The sequence below is a fragment of the Salmo salar genome, chromosome 22, assembly GCF_965601325.2.
Source record: "Salmo salar chromosome 22, fSalSal1, whole genome shotgun sequence".
Taxonomy (NCBI): Eukaryota; Metazoa; Chordata; class Actinopteri; order Salmoniformes; family Salmonidae; genus Salmo; species Salmo salar.
The window spans coordinates 36676253-36701079 of NC_138312.1; the positions used below are offsets into that span (position 1 = coordinate 36676253).

Genomic DNA, 24827 nt, shown 5'->3' on the forward strand with positions numbered 1-24827 from the left:
CAATGGGCCTCAGGATCTCATCACGGTATCTCTGTGCATTCAAATTGCCATTGTGTTCGTTGTCCTTATGCCTGCCCATACCATAACCCCACCACCACCATGGGGCAATCTGTTCACAACCGCTCAATCACACTACGCCATACACGTGGTCTCCGGTTGTGAGGCCTTTTGGACGTACAGGATAATTCTCTAAAACGACGATGGTAGAGAAATTAACATTAAATTCTCTCGCAACATCTCTGGTGGACATTCCTGCAGTCAGCATGCCAATTGCACACTCCCTCAAAACTTGAGACATGTGTGGCATTGTGTTGTGACAAAACTGCACATTCCAGAGTAGCCTTTTATTGTCCCCTGCACAAGGTGCACCTGTGTAATGATCATGCTGTTTAATCAACTTCTTGATATGCCACACCTGTCAGGTGGATGGATTATCTTGGCAAAAGAGAAATGCTCACTAACAGGGATGTAAACAAATTTGTGCACAACATTTGAGAGAAATACGTTTTTTATGCGTATGGAACATTTCTGGGATCTTTTATTTGAGCTCATGAAACATGGGACCAACACTCTACATGTTGCATTGATATTTTTGTTCCGTGTACATACATTTACATTTTGATAATTTAGCAGATTCTTTTATCCAAAGCGACACACAGTCAGTGCATCCAACTAAGGTAGGTAAGACAACCACATCACGGTCATTGCAAGTAATACCTTCCTTAATAAAGCAGCTATCAGGGAAACGGAGTAACCGACCTACCTCTTTCTGAGACTTGGTGGCCTCCAGTAGAGGGTGCCAGTGAGCGATGGGCTTGCGGGGATAGGCCAACATCTCGTTCCAGTGGTCTCTACCCAGTCCCTCTGCATGACTGCCGACTCTGTTCACACCTATGATCTCATTGTGTCCCACCCTGTGTAGAGTCATACATTCTGTAGTAAGTATTCAGATAACCTTTATTTGAAAGCAAAGTAGTTGAATATTGGAATGTATTTGGAAATACAATAAAAATATTAAAATATACTGACTCAAATACACTCCCATATTTAACCCAGGTATTTGAAAATTGTATTTGACATAAGTATTTGAAAATACTTCCAAATACAATTTGGAAGACTATTTGGTTTTTACAAATAACCATTCAAATACTCAAATAAAGGTACTTGTTTTGGGCTGCGTATTTGAAAATACTGAAATACACAGAAAAAGTATTTCAAAATCTTAAATACTCAAAGACATATCTATTTGAGCCCAGGTCTAAAACAAACAGATCAGTAACAAGAACTTAGAAATTATTATTGATAATAATAAGGGCAAATATAACAATTGATATGGCAATACAAACAAGTATATATATATTATGATAATAGCATACAAGTCATAGTCCATGACGGATATGTGCAGGCTGACTTGGCCCATGTTCTCAGGGGGGATATCGAAGATGATAGCTTCGTTATAGGTGGGGTTTAAAGTGTTCCTCTTGATGGTGGTTTTCTTCTTTTTTAAGCGCCGTCCGTCACTCTCGAGGGAGACTTTGACATATGGGTCTGCCAATAAACAAGAAAAAATATGATTTGATTTCTTTAAAACTAAAAATGCTTAGCTACTTAAAGGATCAAGCTGATCTGACTCTAGCTACATTATGTGATATGTAAATTAGCTAAGTATGGCTCTTGTGTTACCAAACCAGATATATGATACCAAATCAGATTACATTTTTATCTTGTAATTTAGCATAGGCCTACACTCTTTTACCAGAGAGATAGCCAAATCAATGCATAGAACAAGAGTGAACAACAGTGTTTAAGCACAAAACCTTTTAAAGTGACCCACTGACTCAACTATACCTGAGTATCCTGTGATGTCCATGGCCTTGAGGTTCCTGCACTTGATGATGGTCATGGTGAGTCGGCCTGCAGTCGGCAGGTAACAGAGAGAGAACATGATCTCCCCCAGGTCTACACTCTCCTGTGTTCAGGGCCACAGACAAAACACATCAGAACAGAAGGAAACAGTTATCACACATTACAATGCCACTAATATTGTTAAAAGTATAGTTGAATGAATTTACATGTTTAGATATTTGTTTCATTACTTTGAAAGCAGTCTATGGACAACGTCTGATGTAAAAAGGGCTTTATCAAAAACATTTGATTGGATAATTGATTGACTTACAGAGGTGGCGTACTGAATGTCCTTCCAGACGGCCGTCTCGCGAGAGAGGTCCGACGCCTCAAACAGGTTCTCTAGGATGACCTCGCCGATCATGTCATGGCTGGAGAAGCGGTCAAAGTCAAAGATGCTCAGGTGCAGCTTCCTGCTGCCCAGCTCCTCGTAGGGCACGGTGAACTGGAAGGATTCGTCAAACATGGGGTTGAGAGTCTTGCGATGGACACGAGTCTGAAACTTGCGCTTGCGGTCAGGCAGGAGGTAGATTTTGACGTAGGGGTCGGAGCTGCCACATAAGTCCTTGGCAGGCAGGTCGAAGGCCTTGAGGATGTTGACGAAGAGCGCCTCGGACTCATAATCGTACTTGAGGGAGAAGTTGATCTTGCCACAGGTCTTGGAGGACTCGTCAGCCTCCAGGGGGCTCTGTTTGTAGAGCTCTGGCTGGATGCGACCCAAACTGGCCAGGCTGGTGGATTGGTCCTCTGCATAGGGGAAGTCGCTGCCTCGGTCAAGGCTGGTGACATGGTGAATTTGTCGGGGGAGGTGCTTCTTAAAGGAGCTGTGCCTGGAGACATGGAGACATTTTTGCCAGTTGAATCATTGTCATGGACAATTTACACACTCAAGCAGTGAAATAATGTTAGTACCATATGGCATGCCTGGGAAATCTGTGCCCTCACATCCCTTCAGAATAATGTCGTCAGATTCCAATTTAGAGTAAATGGAATCACTTTTTCTTTCTGATATTAGATGATTTCGATTTTTCTTCATTTAGCGCAATAGGAGCGACACGGCAGTAGGGGCATTCAACTGACAACCTCATTACTTTTTTTTATCTATCTCATCTTAAAGGTCACAAATGGAGATATTACAGGGGTGGATATGATGCGTAATGAATAATATCTCTGTACCACTATGATACACGATAAATAGCCACTTCCTGACAACATCACATACTATTACCTCAATACTAATACATGGCCTGTGCATAAACGGGAGCTCAGAGGAGCCCTGTCTAACCTATTTAAGAAGGATGCCCATATACACAGATATTAGGTCAGTTTTGTGTTACTCCACCCAAATGGTTAGGATTTGGGAAGGATACACTAATAAGCTGATGCTAGGGATGCCTCCTAAATAGCCCCCTATTACCTATACAGTATATTGTACTAGTTTTGAAAAGGGCCCAGGTCAAAAGTAGTGCACTATGTAAGGAATAGGGTGCAGTTTGGGACACAGCCTAGGTCTGTGTCTAAGGGCAACTTCCTCCCGGAGCCTGACCTATTGGAGGAGGCAGGCTCGGTGGTCTGCCTGGCCATGCGCGTGCGGCGTAGGAAGTGGTCTTTCATGGACAGCTGCACCTCGGCAGGGATGTTAGGCGACGTGTGGCTGATCTTCACTGCCGCCTCCAGAAAACTCGCTGGATCCGAAGGATTCAGCTTGTCAGACGCCATGGCGTGCACGTGTGTGTGTGTGCGTACGAATGTAGGCCTGTGGGCATGTGCTGAGAAGGCTCTGTCGTAGGGTCTGTCAGAGGCAGAGGAGGGGGGGCCGGCGGCGGGGGCAAGGGCGGTGGCACTGGAGGAGAGGTCCTTGGTGCGCCAGGGCAGCCAGCACAGCTTCCAGGAGGCAAAGACAATGACGCCCAGCAGGGCCAGGCCACAGGCCACGAACACCAGGAGCAGGAAGCTGAAGGAGATATCTGGAGGAGGCAATGGAGGGATGGATGAAGGGATGGAGGTGGAAGAGAAGAAAGAAAAGGGGTGGGGATAGATCAAATGAGCTATTTTTTGGGGCCAAGTCTGTGCTCACCTAAAGGGCAGGGTCCTAAAATGGTGCTAATTCAGGTGTCATGCTCTGGCACGATTCAGCTTGAACCCTGAATAATACAAGTCTGGAATGAGTTACATGTCTTTGACTACAAATAATCCATGCAGGAATTTAAAGTTATGAGAAATAAGCCTTCATCCATCTCATCTCTCTCTCTCTATGTCTCTCTCGCACACACAGACGCAGAGTGCAAGTGCTCACTGTTTGACTTGCAAATGAGCTAAATATAATTAAGTCTTATTCCAGAAACAGTCCCACAATCCATTTTACCAAGGAGCAAAGCCACACAGGTAGAAGAACCATTATTTCTGTGATTATTACAAATGTATTTGCAAAGGACTCACACTGGGAGTCCGCAACACATACCGGTGGGGCAAAAAAGTATTTAGTCAGCCACCAATTGTGCAAGTTCTCCCACTTAAAAAGATGAGAGAGGCCTGTAATTTTCATCATAGGTACACGTCAACTATGACAGACAAAATGAGAAAAAAAAATCAGAAAATCACATTGTAGGATCTTTAATGAATTTATTTGCAAATTATGGTGGAAAGTAAGTATTTGGTCACCTACAAACAAGCAAGATTTCTGTCTTTCACTTCTTCTTTAAGAGGCTCCTCTGTCCTCCACTCGTTACCTGTATTAATGGCACCTGTTTGAACTTGTTATCAGTATAAAAGACACCTGTCCACAACCTCAAACAGTCACACTCCAAACTCCACTATGGCCAAGACCAAAGAGCTGTCAAAGGACACCAGAAACAAAATTGTAGACCTGCACCAGGCTGGGAAGACTGAATCTGCAATAGGTAAGCAGCTTGGTTTGAAGAAATCAACTGTGGGAGCAATTATTAGGAAATGGAAGCCATACAAGACCACTGATAATCTCCCTCGATCTGGGGCTCCACGCAAGATCTCACCCCGTGGGGTCAAAATGATCACAAGAACGGTGAGCAAAAATCCCAGAAGCACACGGGGGGACCTAGTGAATGACCTGCAGAGAGCTGTGACCAAAGTAACAAAGCCTACCATCAGTAACACACTACGCCGCCAGGGACTCAAATCCTGCAGTGCCAGACGTGTCCCCCTGCTTAAGCCAGTACATGTCCAGGCCTGTCTGAAGTTTGCTAGAGAGCATTTGGAGGATCCAGAAGAGGATTGGGAGAATGTCATATGGTCAGATGAAACCAAAATATAACTTTTTTGGTAAAAACTCAACTCGTCGTGTTTGGAGGACAAAGAATGCTGAGTTGCATCCAAAGAACACCATACCTACTGTGAAGCATGGGGGTGGAAACATCATGCTTTGGAGCTGAAGGAAAGAATGAATGGGGCCATATATCGTGAGATTTTGAGTGAAAACCTCCTTCCATCAGCAAGGGCATTGAAGATGAAACGTGGCTGGGTCTTTCAGCATGACAATGATCCCAAACACACCGCCCGAGCAACGAAGGAGTGGCTTCGTAAGAAGCATTTCAAGGTCCTGGAGTGACCCAGCCAGTCTCCAGATCTCAACCCCATAGAAAATCTTTGGCGGGAGTTGAAAGTCCGTGTTGCCCAGCGACAGCCCCAAAACATCACTGCTCTAGAGGAGATCTGCATGGAGGAATGGGCCAAAATACCAGAAACAGTGTGTGAAAACCTTGTGAAGACTTACAGAAAACGTTTGACCTGTGTCATTGTCAACAAAGGGTATATAACAAAGTATTGAGATAAACTTTTGTTATTGACCAAATACTTATTTTCCACCATCATTTGCAAATAAATTCATTAAAAATCCTACAATGTGATTTTCTGTAAAAAAAAAATCTCATTTTGTCTGTCATAGTTGAAGTGTACCTATGATGAAAATTACAGGCCTCTCTCATCTTTTTAAGTGGGAGAACTTGCACAATTGGTTGCTGACTAAATACTTTTTTGCCCCACTGTATTGGAGTGGGGCCAGTATGGAAAAACTGTTAACGCATCAATTCAAATTCAAAAAGTGCTTCAGTCTTTATCTGCATTTCCATAGGGATAATGAGTGGAGTGTCACAAACAAGTATATTGATATAATGTAATTAATGTCTATGAAAGGACTGGGGCATTGGTATTGGATGGATTGGGGGGGTGTGACCTTCCAACCCCAGTGGAAAATGTTGGCCATAAATTGAGTGTAGAGATGGAAAGCATTAGACTGTAGGTTACTATCTCCCTAAAACAGCTGTCCAGTCTAATTCATTATACATGATGAAAACACATGAATTTTACATTAAGTTTCTAGTAAAGCGGTCAAATTCACAACCAGTATTTAAAGTCTCCTGCTTTAGCCTACGTAAAAAAATGGACCTTGTAGAAAATAGCTACTCTAACTGTCACGTCCTGACCAGTATAAGGGGTTATTTGTTATTGTAGTTTGGTCAGGACGTGGCAGGGGGTGTTTGTTTAGAGTGTTTCGGGGTTTGTTGGGCTATGTTCATATTTAAGAGGGGTGTTTGTTTAGAGTGATTCGGGGTTTGTTGGGCTATGTTCTTTGTTAGTCTATTTCTATGTTAGTTCTAGTATGTCTATTTCTATGTGATGTTTATTTGGTGGACCTTCAATTGGAAGCAGCTGCTCCTCGTTGCTTCTAATTGAAGGTCCTATTTAAGAGGGGTGTTTTTCTATGGGATTTGAGGGTAGTTGTTCCTTGTTTAGTGTTTGTTGCACCTGACAGGACTGTTTCGTTTTGTTCTTTTTTTGTATACGTATTTAGTTGTTTCTCCCTCTTCAAAATAAAAAGAAGATGAGTATACATATTCCCGCTGCGTTTTGGTCCAATCCATACGACAACCGTGACAGAACTACCCACCACAAACGGACCAAGCAGCGGAGGAAGGAGCAGCAGAGGAGCTTAGAATCGTGGACATGGGAGGAGATATTGGACGGAAAGGGATCCTACACATGGGAGGAGATCTATGCTGGAAGAGATCGCCTTCCATGGGAACAGGTTGACGAAGCCAGGAGAGTGGAGGCAGCCAGGAAGGCTGGAGAGGACCGGGAACGTTGTGTGGGTACACGGCTAGCAAGGAAGCCTGAGAGGAACCCCCAATAAAAAAAAATTGGGAGGGGTACACGGGTAGTTTGGCTGGGCCAAGGGTGAGTCCTAAGCCAAGTCCCCGTGCTTATTATGGGGAGCGTGTGGAGTGGAGAGCGCCGGTGTATGCGGAAGTGCACACGATCTCGCCCATGCGCACGCTCAGTCTGGTGCGAGCGATCCCAGCCCCTCGCAAGTGCCGTGCTAGAGTGGGCATCCAGCCCGGGAGGAGGAGGCCTGCGCAGCACATCTGGCCACCAGTGCGCGTCCTAGGCCTGCTCTACGCACGGCAGCCATCAGGCCTCTGCACAGCCCAGTTCGCCCTGTGCCAGCACTCCGCTCGTGCAGGGCTACTATTACCATCCAGCCAGGACGGGTTGTGCAGGAGGTGCGCTCCAGACTTCCAGTGCCTACTCATGGCCCGGTGTATCCAGTTCCTGCTCCTCACACTAGCCCTGAGGTGCGTGTCTCTAGTCTGGCGCCTCCAAAGCCAGCACCACGCACCAGGCCTCCAGTGCGTCAGCCCAGTCTAGTACGTCCTGTTCCCGCTCCTCGCACTAGCCTTGGGGTGCGTGTCTCCAGTCTGGTACCTCCAGTACCAGCCCCACGCACCAGGCCTCCAGTGCATCAGTCCAGTCCAGCTCATCCTGCTCCTGCTCCTCGCACTAGCCCTGTGGTGCGTGTCCCTAGTCTGGCGCTTCCTAAGCCAGCCCCACGCATCAGGCCTTCAGTGCGCAGTCCCTATCCAGAGTGTCCGGCGACAGTGCCTCGTCCAGAGTGTCCGGCGACAGTGCCTCGTCCAGAGTGTCCGGCGACAGTGCCTCGTCCAGAGCGTCCGGCGACAGTGCCTCGTCCAGAGCGTCCGGTGACAGTGCCTCGTCCAGAGCGTCCGGCGACAGTGCCTCGTGCAGAGCGTCCGGCGACAGTGCCTCATCCAGAGCGTCCGGCGACAGTGCCTCGTCCAGAGTGTCCGGCGACAGTGCCTCGTCCAGAGCTTCCGGCGACAGTGCCCCGTAGAGAGATGGCCCACAGTCCGGAACCGAGAGAGACGGCCCACAGTCCGGAACCGAGAGAGAGACGGCCCACAGTCCGGAACCGAGAGAGACGGCCCACAGTCCGGAGCCGAGAGAGACGGCCCACAGTCCGGAGCCGAGAGAGACGGCCCACAGTCCGGAGCCGAGAGAGACGGCCCACAGTCCGGAGCCGAGAGAGACGGCCCACAGTCCGGAGCCGAGAGAGACGGCCCACAGTCCGGAGCCGAGAGAGACGGCCCACAGTCCTGAGCCGAGAGAGACGGCCTACAGTCCGGAGTCGGAGCCGAGAGAGACGCCCTACAGTCCGGAGTCGGCGCAGCGAGAGTCGCCCTACAGTCCGGAGTCGGCGCAGCGAGAGTCGCCCTACAGTCCGGAGTCGGCGCAGCGAGAGTCGCCCTACAGTCCGGAATCGGCGCAGCCAGAGTCGCCCTTCAGCCCAAGGTCTCCAGTGACGCGCATCAGCCCGAGGTCTCCAGCAACGCACATCAGCCCGAGGCCTTCAGCGATGCGCCATAGCCCAGAGACTTCGGGAGGGGTAAAGTTTAATATGTATTTAGCGGGGGTGGACAGGTTAGGTTGGGGAGTAAGGCCGGAGCCTGAGCCACCTCCATAGTAGGTGGGTTGGGGAGGGGGGGGGTGTAGCACAAGAACCGTCGGTGACGGTGGCCACCCTCCCTTCCCTCCCTTTAGTTTGGGTTTATTTTTATTTCTTTAAAAAATTTGGGGGGATTTATTTTTGTGTTTTGTGTAGGTGCATCCGGGGTCTGCACCTTTGGGGGGGGGGTACTGTCACGTTCTGACCAGTAAAAGGGGTTATTTGTTATTGTAGTTTGGTCAGGACGTGGCAGGGGGTATTTGTTTAGAGTGTTTCGGGGTTTGTTGGGCTATGTGTTTATGTAGAGGGGTGTTTGTTTAGAGTGTTCCGGGGTTTTTGGGTATGATCTATGTTAGTATATTTCTATGTTCTGGTCTAGTCTTTCTAGTTCTATGTTTAGGGTTATTGGTTTGACCTTCAATTGGAGGAAGCTGTTCCTCGTTGCCTCTGATTGAAGGTCCTATATAGAGGGGTGTTTTTGTAATGGGTTTTGTGGGTAGATGTTTTTGCACTGCTGTGTTTAGCCTGCAATACTGTGCGTTTGTTTGTTTTCTTGTTTTGTTATTTAAGTGTTCAATAAAAGTTAAGATGAGCACTCAACCCGCTGCGCATTGGTCTACTCCATACAACGACCGTTACACAGTGACACAGGATCTGGGCTGCGTCCCAAATGGTACCCCATTCTCTGCATAGTGCACTACTTTGGACTAGAGCCCTATGGGCCCTGGTCAAAGTAGTGTACTACATAGGGAACAGGGTGCCATTTGGGACTCAAGCATGGATTTGGGAGACACATTTTCCCTCAACAGTCCAGTCAGCACATTTTTTTATTTTTTTATTTCACCTTTATTTAACCAGGTAGGCCAGTTGAGAACAAGTTTTCATTTACAACTGCGACCTGGCCAAACTATAGCAAAGAAACAACAACAGAGTTACACATGGAATAAACAAACGTACAGTCAATAACACAATAGAAAAATCTGTATACAGTGTGTGCAAATAAAGTAAGGAGTTAAGGCAATAAATAGGCCAATAGTGGTTAAGTAATTACGATTTAGAAATTTACACTGGAGTGATATAAGTGCATCTTTATGGTGGAGACAACTGGTAATCCCTGTATACTCGAAAATAAAATGTTGGAATTTCACAGTCACTCAAACTTCTTTGCTTACTTACACCCTGATTAACTTTTGGGATATTGAAATTATCTGAGTGGGTGGTTGGGTGACTAACCCACTATGAAGTTTAATGTACCTTCAATGAGTGATATAGCTAAGGGCTTCTAAGTATCGCCTCCCGCCACCGGTGCTCAAAAGCCTAAACAAAAACCATCAGAACAATTTTGCCCTTTGAGTGTATTTATGTTTTGTGTTTTTTTTCTTTCTGAAATACAGAGTTGTATTGCTGTAATAACATTTTAAGTACCAGCAGTTTATTGAGATTAATTGGTCCCCTAGGCGCGCACACACACACACACACACACACACACACACACACACACACACACACACACACACACACACACACACACACACACACACACACACACACACACACACACCTCAAATGAAATATTGATGTGAGAGCAATGCAAGCTTGTACAATTATTACACAGCTCACACCTTTGACACCTCAGCCTAATTGTCCATGCAAAACTCAAAGCCAAGAGATGGTAATAGATGGTATTCGGTGTTCATACAGTAATTGAATCTAGCGTGTGTCTTTTTAAATCAATAGATGTCAGAGTACTGTGTTCATGATACTGTATTTGCAGTTTTTATTCATCATAAAATCGTTGAAACTTATGAGATGTTTTCTGTATCAAAAAAGGAACAAATGTATTTTGTGAAAAATGACTGGACATAAAGGCATGATGGAGTACAATTGGATTTTACTGTCTGCAAAATGGGGGAAACGACCACATTGTCACGTCCTGACCAGTAAAAGGGGTTATTTGTCATGGTAGTTTGGTCAGGGCGTGGCAGGGGGTGTTTGTTTTGTGTGTTTCGGTTTTTTGGGGGTTTAGGTTCTATGTTCTTTATTTCTATGTTATATCTAGTTTTCTATTTCTATGTTGGGTTTTTGGCAATGACCTCCAATTAGAGGCAGCTGGTTGTCGTTGTCTCTAATTGGAGGCCTTATTTAGTTGTGTTTGTTTCACTTGTGTTTTGTGGGTGGTTGTTTTCCTGTATAGCCTGTGTTGCCTTACAGAACTGTTTCATCGTTTTGTTTATTTTTGTTTAAGTGTTCTCGTTACTTCAAATAAAGAAGATGAGCACTTTACCCGCTGCGCCTTGGTCCAATCCTTACGACGCCTATGACACACATTTAATGTATCTGCTGCACTGCTCTGGCAGAAAGAACCTGCAGTGAGACCAGACGAGTAGAGCTTTTTCAGGTACTCATAAATCTAATTAAACCTTGCTTTGTAGCAGAGACACAGAGAGAAACCAAAGCCCCAGGGTTTGTTCTCCTCTTCAAGTGCCCTCATATACAACCTGGTCTCAAAAGAATCCTTACCATTAGACATTTCCACTCCCACTCTCCCCACCCCTTAATTCTGAGAGCTGCAGTCTCAAACACAACATGCCAGATATACAGTCAGGTCCAACATTATAGACACTCTTGATAAAGATGAGCAGAAAAGACTGTAGAAAATAAATAATACAAATACTGAGCTATATTGTATGCAACAACAAAAAAAGGAAACATTTGTCTCCGGACTAATTGAAAACTTGTAGTTTGAATTGAAGAGGGCAGTCCATAAGCACAGACAAAGGATATCAAGGATCTGGAAAGATTCTGCATGGAGGAATGGTCGATCCCTCCCAATGTGTTCTCCAATCTCATAAACATTGTAGAAAAAAGGCTCAGGGCTGTTATGTAAGGTGAGCTATTGAAAGGTGTTGAAAACAGGGGTGTCAATCATTTTGACCCCTATCTTTTTGAGAGAAAAAAAGTAGTACTTGTTAAACAAAATGTATTTATTTTTTAAACTGTATTAGTATATCATATATAATTTCCATTTTTTTGTACAATATAGCTCATTATTTGTATTCTTCATTTTTTCTCATCTTTATGAAGGGTGCCAATAACCTGGGACCTGACTGTATATAAGCAAACCGCATCATTCATTCTTTTTTATTTAACCAAGTCAGTTAAGAACAAACTCTGGGTTGGCGCCCCCCCTTGGGCTGTGCCGTGGCGGAGATCTTTGTGGGCTATACTCGGCCTTGTCCCGGGATGGTATGTTGGTGGTTGGAGATATCCCTCCAGTGGTGTGGAGGCTGTGCTTTGGCAAAGTGGGTGGGGTTATATCCAGACATGCTGTCCCAGACCTGCTGGAACCCTGACCTATTCACCGGATGTGCTACCTGTCCCAGACCTGCTGTTTTCAACTCTCTAGAGACAGCAGGAGCGGTAGAGATACTCTCAAAGATCGACTATGAAAAAGCCAACTGACACTTACTTTTGTGTTACTGACTTGTTGCACCCTCGACAACTACTATGATTATTATTATTTGACCATGCTGGTCATTTATGAACATTTGAACATCTAGGCCATGTGCTGTTATAATCTCCACCCGGCACAGCCAGAAGAGGACTGGCCACCCCTCATAGCCTGGTTCCTCTCTAGGTTTCTTCCTAGGTTTTGGCCTTTCTAGGGAGTTTTTCCTAGCCACCGTGCTTCTACACCTGCATTGCTTGCTGTTTGGGGTTTTAGGCTGGGTTTCTGTACAGCACTTTGAGATATCAGCTGATGTAAGAAGGGCTATATAAATACATTTGATTTCATTTGATTTGATTATTTAGAACAACAGCCTAGGAACAGTGGGTTAACTTGTTCGGGGGCAGAACAACACCTTGTCAGCTCGGGGACTTGATCTAGCAACCTTTAGGTTACTGGGCCAATGCTACCTGCCAACCCAACTTTCCAGTTCTTACACTAATTCTCTATGTCTTGGTGGATTATGTGCGCTAAAAAGCTAAAAAATAACAACTAATCACCCTTGACTGGGATGATTTGTGGTGTCTCATCAGGAGTCAAGTGGCAGCAAGATGGCTCCTCTTAAATAATCTTTAAGCAATTACTCCAGCAGCCTCCTCGGCTATTTATAGGCCTCAGCCGCCTCACACATTGGCCACTTTATCATTCTCCCCACTCAATCCTTTGCACCTGGGATTTACCCACAGAGATTATACTTATGAGGAATCGGCCAGTTAACTAATTTATAATTGGACAAAAATAAAATGGGTATGGGATCATCCCTTCATCTGCAATGACCACATGATTAGGGCTGACAATACACAGGAAATAGGCTACCTGTCTGAAAAAGAAATATACATCATCCAGCTGGTTATAGTGGTTCTGTTGGAGAAAACACAGCCCATCAAAAGGCAAGACAAGAGCACAGAAACATTATTTTCCCATTGCGTTGTCAAGTAAAGGGTAAAAACAATATTATATATAATGTAAGCCTAGGAACAGTGGGTAAACTGCCTTGTTCAGGAGCAGAACAACAGATTTTTACCTTGTCAGCTCAGGGATTTGATCTTGCAACCTTTCAGTTACTGACCCAACACGCTAACCACTAGGCTAGCATGTTAACACATAGGGCGTACCAATTGGTGTCACCTCGTTAGTAAGTATGTGTTATATCTGTGCTGGCTTGTCCATCTCGTTAGTCAGAAAGTATTTGTTTTGCTCCATATTATTTTACTCCCTATCCTAAATTGTGGGTTTTTCTTTTAGTTTGTCTTTTCAGAGGCAAACCTAGTGGGCATCCATGGTGGGTATCTTTCAGAACCCCTTTTGAAACCCTTTCTGTTTTGATTTGGTTGTCAGAGATTTTTTTCAAACCCACTACCCTGGCCTTACAAAAGCCATGCTCTACCAACTGAGCTACAAAGGATGACAAAACAAAATAAATATGTTTTACTGTTATAGTATAGCCTCCATCCTATAGCTCCTCCCAACTGTGCACCGCAGCGTCCACATAAACTGACATTTAGGTTAAGTGCATCAGAAAAATTGCAGGCAACATTTTCCCTAAGCTGCAGCCCTGGTGACCCTGTGTACAGTATAGTATGTGGGAAAGAAAGGCACACTTCTTCAGTGTGAGGATATTTACAGACAAGCAATTACTGGGATTGCCATGTGGAAACTCACCACAACCCTTGCTGTATATGCCTTCCTACTTCCAACAATCCCCTATTTAAAAGGGGCTATTACTGAACTGTTGCCAAATGAAAAACATTAAAATAGCCCTATCGTAAACAAAGCAAGGTTATTATAGTATTATGATTTAATATTTGTTTTTATTTCTATTCGTTTTTAGATTTTTATTTGAAATTCAGTTTAGTTTCTGTTAGTTTTCAGACTTATTTAGTTTCAGTTTGATGAAAACATTTCTATTTAGTTTTTATATTATTTAGTTTCAGTTTTAGTTTTAGGGACAGAAAGTAGCCAATGTGTGGGAGGCTAGGATCCATTTTTGTGTTGTAGGCCTATAGTTTGTTCACTTCTTGCCACTAGGGGGCTGTAAGGTGATAGGCCAGGACCATAGACTTGGATAGACCGAACATATATATATCTCTGTCAGTGTCTCCATCTCAGTTGAGCGAAGTGCCAGAGACACACTTGGATCCATCAGACAAGCTGCTGCAGGGGTTGGATCGAAGTTGGCTGCAAAGGATTCAGTATGCATAAGAAGCACTCACGCAGTGACTTCAGGAGGACCTGTGCCAACTGTTTTGCAACAGTAGTTGACTTCAAGTTTGCCTCAAGGTTGAGAAGACACAGCACCACATCAGACAGCAACTGGCTGTCAGTTTGAAGTTGGTCGGTGTGGATTCTGAACTGCTGCAGCAGAGAGAGAAAGAGAAAGAGACAGTCAGACAGAGAGAGAGAGAGAGAGAGAGAGAGAGAGAGAGAGAGAGAGAGAGAGAGAGAGAGAGAGAGAGAGAGAGAGAGAGAGAGAGAGAGAGAGAGAGCGAGAGAGTTCCTTGGTGTCCACATCATCAACAAACTATCATGGTCCAAACACACTAAGATAGTCGTGAAGAGGGCACGACAACACCTATCCCCCCTAGGGAGCCTGAAAAGATTTGGCATGGGTCCTCAGATCCTCCAAATTTATACAGCTGCACCATCAAGTGCATCCTGACTGGTTGCATCACCGCCTGGTATGGCAACTGCTCAGCCTCCGACCGCAAGGTACTACAGAGGACAGTGTGTACGGCCCAGTACATCACTGGGGCCAAGCTTCCTGCCATCTAGGACCTCTATACCAGGCGGTGTCAGAAGAAGGCCCAAAAATGTGCCAAAGACTCCAGCCACACTAGCATGGCAAGCACTACCTTAGTGCCAATTCTAGGTCCGAAATTCTTCTTAACAGCTTATACCCCCAATCTATAAGACTCCTGCTAATCAAATGGCTACACAGACTACTTGCATTGTCCCCACCCCCCATTTTTACACTGCTGCTACTCTGTTATGTATTATCTATGCATAGCCATTTTACCTCTACCTACATATTACCTCAACTAAATGGTGCCCCCCGCACATTGACTCTGTACCGGTACCCCCTGTATATAGCTTCTTTATTGTTATTTTATTGTTGCTCCTTATTTGTCTTTAAAATATATATATTTGTTACATTTTTACGTATATATATAAACATTTAACAAATATTAAAACTGCATTGTTGGTTAAGTGCTTGTAAGTAAACATTTCACTGTAAGGTCTACATCTGTTGTATTCGGCGCATGTGACAAATACGATTTGATTTGACTTGATAGAGAGAGAGAGCGACTAAGAGAGACAGACAGAGAGAGCGAGAAATAGAGAGCTCCACTTCACTCTCACTTTGATAGGACTCAACAAAATAACAAGGTAGAAAATGGACATTATTTTCCAATGTCTAGGCACAATGCTGAATTGTTATGTATCTGAGAGAGAAATGTTATGTCTGCCTATTGATTTAGTCAAGTCCATGAAACCTCTGGTACAAAAACAAAACGTATCATCATTATAATAGAGAGACCAAACAGAACAAAATGCATTATTATATGAATAAACTAAACAGTAAACTCAAAAGTGTCACAGCTGTTGTGGAAGATAGAATGGGACCAAGGCGCAGCGGGTTGCGTGCTCAACATCTTTATTATAAAAATGAGAACACCACGAAAAAACAATAAACAAACTAACGACAGGAACAGAGTAGCAGGCTCAACAAAAAGCAGTGCTAACAAATAACTACCCACAAGTAACAAACAAAACACACACCTACTTATAGGACTCCCAATCAGAGGCAACTAGAAAAACCTGCCTCCAATTGAGAGTCCAGCACCCAACCTACACATAGAAAAACTAACCTAGAACATACCCATAGAAATACAAACATAAACCAGTGACCAACAAACCCCGTAATACATAAATCAACTACCCTCTGCCACGTCCTGACCAAACTACAATAACAAAATATCCTCTATACTGGTCAGGACGTGACAAAAAGGGAAATTTGAGAGTGCCAATGTTATATACTTTCATGCAATACAATTACAATTACATTTAAATTTGACCTTTGTCTCAAGATAATAACAAAGCTAAGAAATAATGTTGCGTTTAGTGGAATTTTTTAAAGATTGGTTTGAAAAAAACATGTATTAAAATTTTAACACGCCAAATAAGCAGTTTACACCAGGGAATATAAGTTCAACTCCAGAGTTGGTGTTCAGCAATTAATTTCCATAATTGGTCTAGCCACCCAGAGGATGATAATGTGGGACAAAATCATGCTGAGTTGTTGAGGCTAGTAATTAAACGAGCAAGAGAATCCTACAGTGTGATTCGTGAACACATTATTAACATGTTTCTCGACTTGAACGCTCCCCCAAACCAAATGAGAGCTCAGTCGAGCAGGAATGCACAATGGATCCTTTACAAAACCTACAGCAACCTACAGCAATGTCACCAACCCCTGGGTTACATCAATAAGAAGTATCATTGAGGCACACACACAACAGATAAGTGTCCTTGCAGATCAAGCAGAGGGGCAGGGGGATGACGCAACATGCCTTGAGTATCCTGTCCCTTTCTTATGTGTGTGAAAGAGGGTTAGATTAGTATTTGTTGGGCTGGAGACTGAGGAGAGTGTGGACGGGAGATAAGAGAGAGAAAGGCCAGGCTTGCAGGTTTTGATGGACATGGCCGGTCATTCTGAAGAGAAGCTGCCGAGAGGTAGCCAATAAGAGAGCTCGGCTGAGCAAATGTCCCTAAATCTGACCAAGACTTTTATAAAAAAAAACAAAATAAATCCTATTTGGGGAAAAGTCAAGTTATTCACAGCTGTCTGTTAGGGGGTGAGTGTTGGAGAATGAAACCATGTGAATTTAACCAAGAATGGACTCTGAAACATTGCCTTAGGCTAGCCTTGAGTCACTTACCAAGCTGGAAAGCAAAGACTATTAAACTAGTAGAGCCCAAACAATGGTATACTACCTGATGAATGCCCTGTCCAACCAACACAATATACCCCATCTTCCTCTAAAGACACAGAGGGCAAGATCCTGAAGTAAACACTGTGACTCTGCAGACTTGTCTCTGGGTGCTAAAGCGCCTCATGCAATTTCCAAACCCAACTCCAACAGCCTACACAACATATGCCAGGCATGGTCAAAAATAGAGCATTTTAAAAATAAAGCTTTTACAGTAGCCTTGATAAAAGTGACCTCTACTCTCACATTATGCTCTTGTGAAAAGTAATGGAGAAATCCGTTTCGGATGAATTGTAATGAGCTTTTTATTTATTGTCAAACTCTACTACACCTTAAAAAAATGTGCATGCTACAGAACTCACAGATAACATATTGAGTGGTGAGTTACTGTATGAAAGAAATGATGTACTATACATGTATCATTGACCCGAGCCGAAGGATTTGCTAGCCACCCTTCTGTTGAACACCATTCAATATGCTATCCTCTCTCGGGGATCTGATTGACTGACAGTTTGAGTGGATAAACAAATGGAGGGATCATCCCCTGCAGCCAAAACATCCAAACCTAATTTCTAACATTAATTAGACAAGAGTGAATAGATTCACATCTCTTATAAAAATCTAGTGTTTAAGGTGGCTGAGAACTAAACGTGGCCAATCCTGTTCATGGAGCTCTTCCTCCATCTCATCTCCTCTGTTTCTCCATAGATTAATTAGCCATCAACATCTTATTCGTCAACATCTGGACCCTTGGGGGGACTGACTTCCAAATTAATCAATCAAATCTATACAAATCAATTTGGGTGGTGCTTTTTTATAAAGTCATTCGTCATGTGAGGCTAGACAAAAGACCACGACCCAACCTTCCCTTTCAGAGGAACAAGAAAAGGGCAACAGTGGCAAAGAAAATCTCCCAAGACTGACAGATTGAGGGTGAGCACCAGCTAGCGAGTTCTCTTCTGGTCGGCACAATACAGGAGTTTGCATGACCGTCACAGCTGGTCAGTTATGGCCAATCTCCTGTCAAAAAGGTTTTGGTTGCTCAAATGCTGACTTGAATAAAGGGTAAACCAATTTGAATTCAATCACTTTTTGACAGGACCCATTTTGAAAGCGTCATACATATTTGCCCATGGTAAAAGTGCTTAGAAAGTGACTTTATGGATCTGAATGCCAAAACATTCAAAAGATAGAGATGCTCAAAGCCGACCCATTTTGCATACCCCACAATACCATGAGACATCATGTCTTCATCACTGGAAAATATAAATGGTTGAGTTTGATATCATTTATGGTCCAAAAAGTCACTTTCTGACCACTTCTTCCATGGGCAAACATGTATGGAAAGTTTTGTTTAAATCAAAAGGGATGCTGTCAAAAAGTGATTGAGTTGAAATGGATTTGCTTGGATGACTGGATCCTGAATGTGAAGACGTCCATGGCTCACATGATCAAGGCTCAGGCTTGAGTTTTTGATGCAGAATAGATCCAGTCCTACAGTGCACCCATCGGGCTCTGGCCCGAAAGCAGTGCTCTATATAGGGGATAGGGTGCCATTTGGGATGCAGACTTACTCTGTGTGGTTATGCCCAGTAACTGGGGGATGATAGAGGCACACTGTATAACAGGCCCAACCTCCGCACTGACCAATGGATGCTCACACTCACCTCCTGACACATTTTTATTCATGCCCTAATGGGTTGAATGAATGGTTGCCTGGTATTGATTGATTCTGTCCAGATGCACCTTCATTGCACCTTAAGAATTTGTACGTGCATGGGCAAATTCTGTTACACTTTGTTAATGCACTTACGTGCCCATAGTAACTACCCAAAGTGCTTCCTGCGACATCAAAAAGAAATTGGCAATGAAATCCTAATTACATTACATTGACCACAATGTTGAATGAATCAGACGTTACCGGGGCCTTATCTTGTGTGGTAGCTGTCACCAGTCATACAGGTCCAAAGGAGACTCACGAGTCACTGCAGACCATATCAACATGCTGTTATGGTAACAGTTGCAGGAGACTTTCAAATCAGTATGAATAAAACATGATGAGGAGTCTTCCAAAATGTTACACCACATGCACTATATACAGTGCATTTGGAAAGTATTCAGACCCCTTTACTTTTTCCACATTTTGTTACATTACAGCCTTATTCTAAAATTGATGAAATTACTTTTTTCCTCATCAGTCTACCCACAACACCCCATAATGACAAAGCGAAAACAGGTTTTTAGAAATGTTAGCAAAAATATTAAAGATAAAAAACAGAAATACCTTATTTACATAAGTATTCAGACCCTTTGCAATGAGCTCAGGTGCATCCTGTTTCCATTGATCATCCTTGAGATGTTTCTACAACTTGATTGGAGTCCACCTGTGGTAAATTAAATTGATTGGACATGATTTGGAAAGGCACACACCTGTCTATAGAAGGTCACACAGTTGACAGTGCATGTCAGAGCGAATACCAAGCCATGAGGTCAAAGGAATTGTCCGTAGAGCTCAGAGACAGGATTGTGTCGAGGCACAGACCTGGGGAAGTGTACCAAAACATTTCTGCAGCATTGAAGGTCCCAAAGAACACAGTGGCCTCCATCATTCTTAAATGGTTTGGAACCACCAAGACTCTTCCTAGAGCTGGCCGCCTGGCCAAACTGAGCAATCGGGGGAGAAGGGCCTTGGTCTGGGAGGTGATCAGGAACCCGATGGTCACTCTGACAGAGCTCCAGAGTTCCACTGTGGAGATGGGAGAACCTTCCAGAAGGACAACCATCTCTGCAGCATGCCACCAATCAGGCCTTTATGGTAGAGTGGCCAGATGGAAGCCACTCCTCAGTAAAAGGCACACGACAGCCCGCTTAGAGTTTGCCAAAAGGCACCTGAAACACTCTCAGACCATGAGAAACAAGATTCTCTGTTCTGATGTAACCAAGATTGAACTCTTTGGCCTGAATGCCAAGCGTCACGTCTGGAGGAAACCTGGCACCATCCCTTCTGTGAAGCATGGTGGTGGCAGCATCATGCTGTGGGAATGTTTTTAGGCAGCAGGGACTGGGAAAGGGAAAGATGAATGGAGTAAAGTACAGAGAGATCCTTGATGAAAACCTGCTCCAGAGCACTCAGGACCTCAGACTGGGGCAAAGGTTCACCTTCCAATAGGACAATGATCCTAAGCACACAGCCAAGACAACGCCAGAGTGGCTTCAGGACAAGTCTCTGAATGTTCTTGAGTGGACCAGCCAGAGCCTGGACTTGAACCTGATCGAACATCTCTGGAGAGAAATAGCTGTGCAGCAACGCACCCCATCCAACCTGACAGAGCTTGAGAGGATCTGCAGAGAAGAATGGGAGAAACTACCCAAATACAGGTGTGCCAAGCTTGTAGCGTCATACCCAAGAAGACTCGAGGCTGTAATTACTGCCAAAGGTGCTTCAACAAAGTACTGAGTAAAGGGTCTGAATACTTAAGTAAATGTGAAATCAGTTTTTTGGGGGATTATAATTATAAATTTGCAAACATTTCTTAAAACCTGTTTTTGCCTTGTTATTATGGGGTATTGTGTGTAGATTGATGAGGGGCAAAACTATTTAATCAATTTTAAAATAAGGCTGTAATGTAACAAAATGTGGAAAAAGTCAAGGTGTCTGAATACTTTCCCAATGCACTGTAATACATTTACTCTGCATTTTGTCTGTCTCTTTCTTTAAGTATTCCTCTCGTCCATGAGGCACTCTCTCTGTTCTGAGGCAGTAGTTACTATTATATCCCTTTCTAACATGGTATTGGTGTATCTTTATGTGTTCTTTGGGTTGGATCCCATTCTTCCACAATGTGTCTACAGGAAACAACAAGCCGTCTAAGCTAGTTAGCGAACCAACTCTCTCTCATCTTATCTATACCCGCCTGCCCTTAGCTTCCCATTGCAGTGAAACCTTTCCCTTAGAACTGGCCTCCAGTACGTCGACCACAGGTCCTGGAATCTGGGTGCAGCTGTTTCTAGCTGCACCCTGAGTGTCGAAACACTAAACAGAACCACGGCCCAAACGGCCATGTCAGTCAGTCAGGCCACCACCACGGGATCCCGGCCAGCAACATGTCACAGGGCCAGCCTTATTCATCAGACCGTGTGGCCTGAGTGCCAGAAAAACACTCCCACACTCCTACAAGTAGAGCTGCAGTCACTGAGAATGTGATTTTTTCTTGTGGGTTTGTTTGCGATAGTGTATTCACAGCACATAGATCCCACTGGGGCTGAGACTTTTATCTGGAGGTTCATTCATGAGTGGGTTGGAACCAGACCCATGCAGACTGACTGCAATGCTGTAATTGTGAATGAACTCGGCACAAACACATACGCACACACAAACATGAAATGCAATCGTCTCGTTCTAGCCCTTGAGCAGGAATGTAGAACTCGCTCATCTGACTGCAATATGTTTAATGCGCTTGAAGGGCAATGGATTGGGACACAGCTCAGTACAGTGAGATCAATACTAACACAGTATGCAAGATAATATCAAATGGACTTCTTACAGTACACTACACCAATAAGGCTTTGCTTAAAGATGATTCAAAGCAAAACACCAAAGAGCTTTGGAGGAACATTGAAAAATCAATGTCTTACCCTGTTCCTTTATCTAGGTTTTCACATTTCAAGTAAAAAAAAAGTTAAAAAGATCTGAGATAAGATTGATAGAGGGTTCTGACTCCCACAGGTGCGACACACGACAGGCAACAGTGGAAAAGGACAGATTAAAACTCTGCATTTCTTCTGTCACAAATTGTCCTGTTTCCATTTGAAATCAGATTTTTAACCAGTCGTACTACTATATGCCCCCAATATATCAACATTGTTATAATATTACATCAACAAGCAGCTAATATCATGCAAAGTGACAGTGATAGCACTCACCGGTGATGAACACTCTCCTCTCTTTCCCTCTTTGAATCTCTGTACAAGCGCTCTCTCTTTCTCTGTTTCTAGCTCCCTTTCTTCTCACTCTCACTCTCTGCTTCTCTCTCTTTTTCTCTGCCCCTCTTACTATCCCTCTCTCACTCAGAGGATGCTCTCCTTACCCTGCCTCCACACCGAATAAGCTTTCAACTGGGACCCCGTATCTATGGAGCTGTGAGCCATACAGCCAGTCAGCCAACCAACCAGCCAGTCATCCAGACAGTGTGCAGTACTAGATGCTGTATAGCCTACTGCAACTGTCCAGGGGCAGGTACTTCAGCCAAGCCTGGCGAGCAGTTACCAACCTTTTATAAATAAGACCTACAGCTGATCCATAAGGCCATTAAATATAGACCGGCTCCCTTTATTTATTTATAATAATAATGATAATAATATTAACTGCCAGTGTGCCAGTGTGCAGCGCTAGCAGTTATTAGCCCTATTAATTAGCCTATTGAGGTTCTCCGTCTCTCCTCCTGTACCTTTTTATGTGGCGAGCAGGAAAAACACATTTTCATTCCTTTTATGTCCTAAAGAGAAAGAGGCTAACAGAGGAGCAGGGTGAACATGTTGGACTGCATGCATATTAATGAAATAAGCTTATGAATATCAGACACATCTGTGAAAGGGTGCCTTGGATATTACACCAGGACTGATACAAAAGACTGGGAGGAGGAGGAGAAATAATCAAATACAGAAATAGGGAGCAACTTGGAGGAGAGCAGGAGAGATTACCTTATCAATTATATACAAAGGCTTATATAATCAGTAATGGGCAGACGGACCAATGTGGACAATGTGTGCGCAGTCCATGTACTGTATGTAGTCTGGTCTGTGAAACGTGTATCTGATGATTGACATGATTTGTGTCATACACCTACCGGTGCCCAGCCCAAATGGGCTTACAAGACACTACAGAACAAAATAAATGTTTCACAAATGATACGCATACAATAATCATTGCAAGTACAGCTACCATCTAGCCACACAACACAAACAGTACATTTCTCCTTCTCCAGGCATTGTGAACAAACTGAGCAATCTCAAACACGCTCTGTCTGAAACAGAATTCAAGCCTCTGCTCACCCCTCGTAACCAGAACACATCAGGTTAATCACCAAAAACAAAGGTCTCAGATTGTCATACAGAGGGCAATAAAACACAAAATGGATTTGTTTTCGATTTCCCGCCCAGAGGCATCGCTCCTCTTGACACTCTGTTAAATCTACCCTTCTCTATAGCCAGAGGGAGGGTGCCGGATCTGAGTTGTGCACAAGCTGACCTTTGGCTTTTTGTTAGGTTCAAGCGAACATATGGTTCAGGGCTGTCGTTCTCTTTGATGAGAGTATGCGTTCAAAGTTTAGGTTTAAACCAAACATCAACTGCCCATTTTTCCTTGTGGATCAGAAAAAGTGTGTCGTTGATTTGGTTAACACCACATGCTAATTTGTTCCTGAATATATACTGCAAATCAGTTTCACAAAAAATAAATAACAATTCTCTAACCACGGATTGTTATGACCAGGGTTGGGTACAGTAGGTTACTTTCTGTCACGTCCTGGCCAGTATAAGGGTTAATTGTCATTTTAGTTTGGTCAGGACGTGGCAGAGGGTATTTGTTTATGTGGTTCAGGGTGGTGTGTTAGTTAGGAGGGCGTTTGATTTATTATTTCCAGGTTTTGAGTTATGGTCTATGTTGATGTATTTCTATGTGTAGTCTGGTTGATCTGTTTCTATGTTGAGTTAATTGGGGTGGACTTCCAATTGAAGGCAGCTGTGTGGTGTTGCCTTTGATTGGAAGTCCTATATTAGTTGGGTGTGTTTGTCTGTGTATTTGTGGGAGATTGTTTCGTGTTTAGTGTGTGTAAACCTAACAGGACTGTCAGTGTATCGTGCGTTCGTTTTTGTTATTTTTGTATGTTCGTTTTGGAATTTATTAAAAGTTCAAAATGAACCATCTCAACTCTGCTGCATATTGGTCCTCATTTTCCGATGTTGATTTCGCCATATCGTCCTCCGACGAAGAAATCCCTGACACTTTCTAAATGTAATCGTTACTAGTTACTTGTCCAAAATTGTAATCAGTAATGTAACTTTTGGATTACCCAAACTCAGTAACGTAATCTGATTACATTCCGTTACTTTTAGATTACTTTCCCCTTAAGAGGCACTAGAAGAAGACAAAAATGTATGTTACCAATTGAATGGCATCTATTGCAGGATAAATCAGTGTTAAAGTTTGCATAGCTGGCCATATATGGATGTCAAATTTTACTTTACGGGTTGGTAATGTAGAATTTTTCTAGCCCACTGCTTTCTACTACATGTAATAATACCATTAAATTATAATTTTACATTAAAAAACAAAGTCTATCAGAATTCCAGTCATTCCAATAAATGTTATACCCCTTGATCTTCAAGAATAGTTATTGGAAATATGGAAGTATAGATTAGCCAAAAGCATGACCCAAAAGCTAAGGACTTATTAGCCAGCCCTACTCTGTTGTTTATGATTTTGTTGTCATGGAGGACTGATTGGGCTCATTGATTCCAGTTGAAAAATAAATGCTGCGCTCATGGAATGGCATGCTTTGAGCACTACTGAAAAGTGCTATTTACATGTGAAAATGAATGCCATATGCTGCATTTGCTATAGGCCTATTGTTGAAGTTTTTGTTGGTGG

At 43.6% G+C, this 24827-nt stretch overlaps 1 protein-coding gene across 1 annotated transcript; it reads right to left on the reverse strand.

The window, feature by feature from the left end:
* Positions 1-1242: 1242 nt before the first annotated feature.
* LOC106583254 (synaptotagmin-6-like) lies at positions 1243-18868 on the reverse strand. Its single transcript, XM_082967502.1, has 6 exons — positions 18754-18868; positions 3452-3872; positions 2177-2735; positions 1849-1969; positions 1377-1548; positions 1243-1258 (listed from the first exon to the last, which is right to left on the reverse strand). Exons 1-6 carry the CDS (start codon positions 18866-18868, stop codon positions 1243-1245), a joined length of 1404 nt encoding a protein of 467 aa, XP_082823628.1.
* Between the last annotated feature and the right edge of the window lie 5959 nt (positions 18869-24827).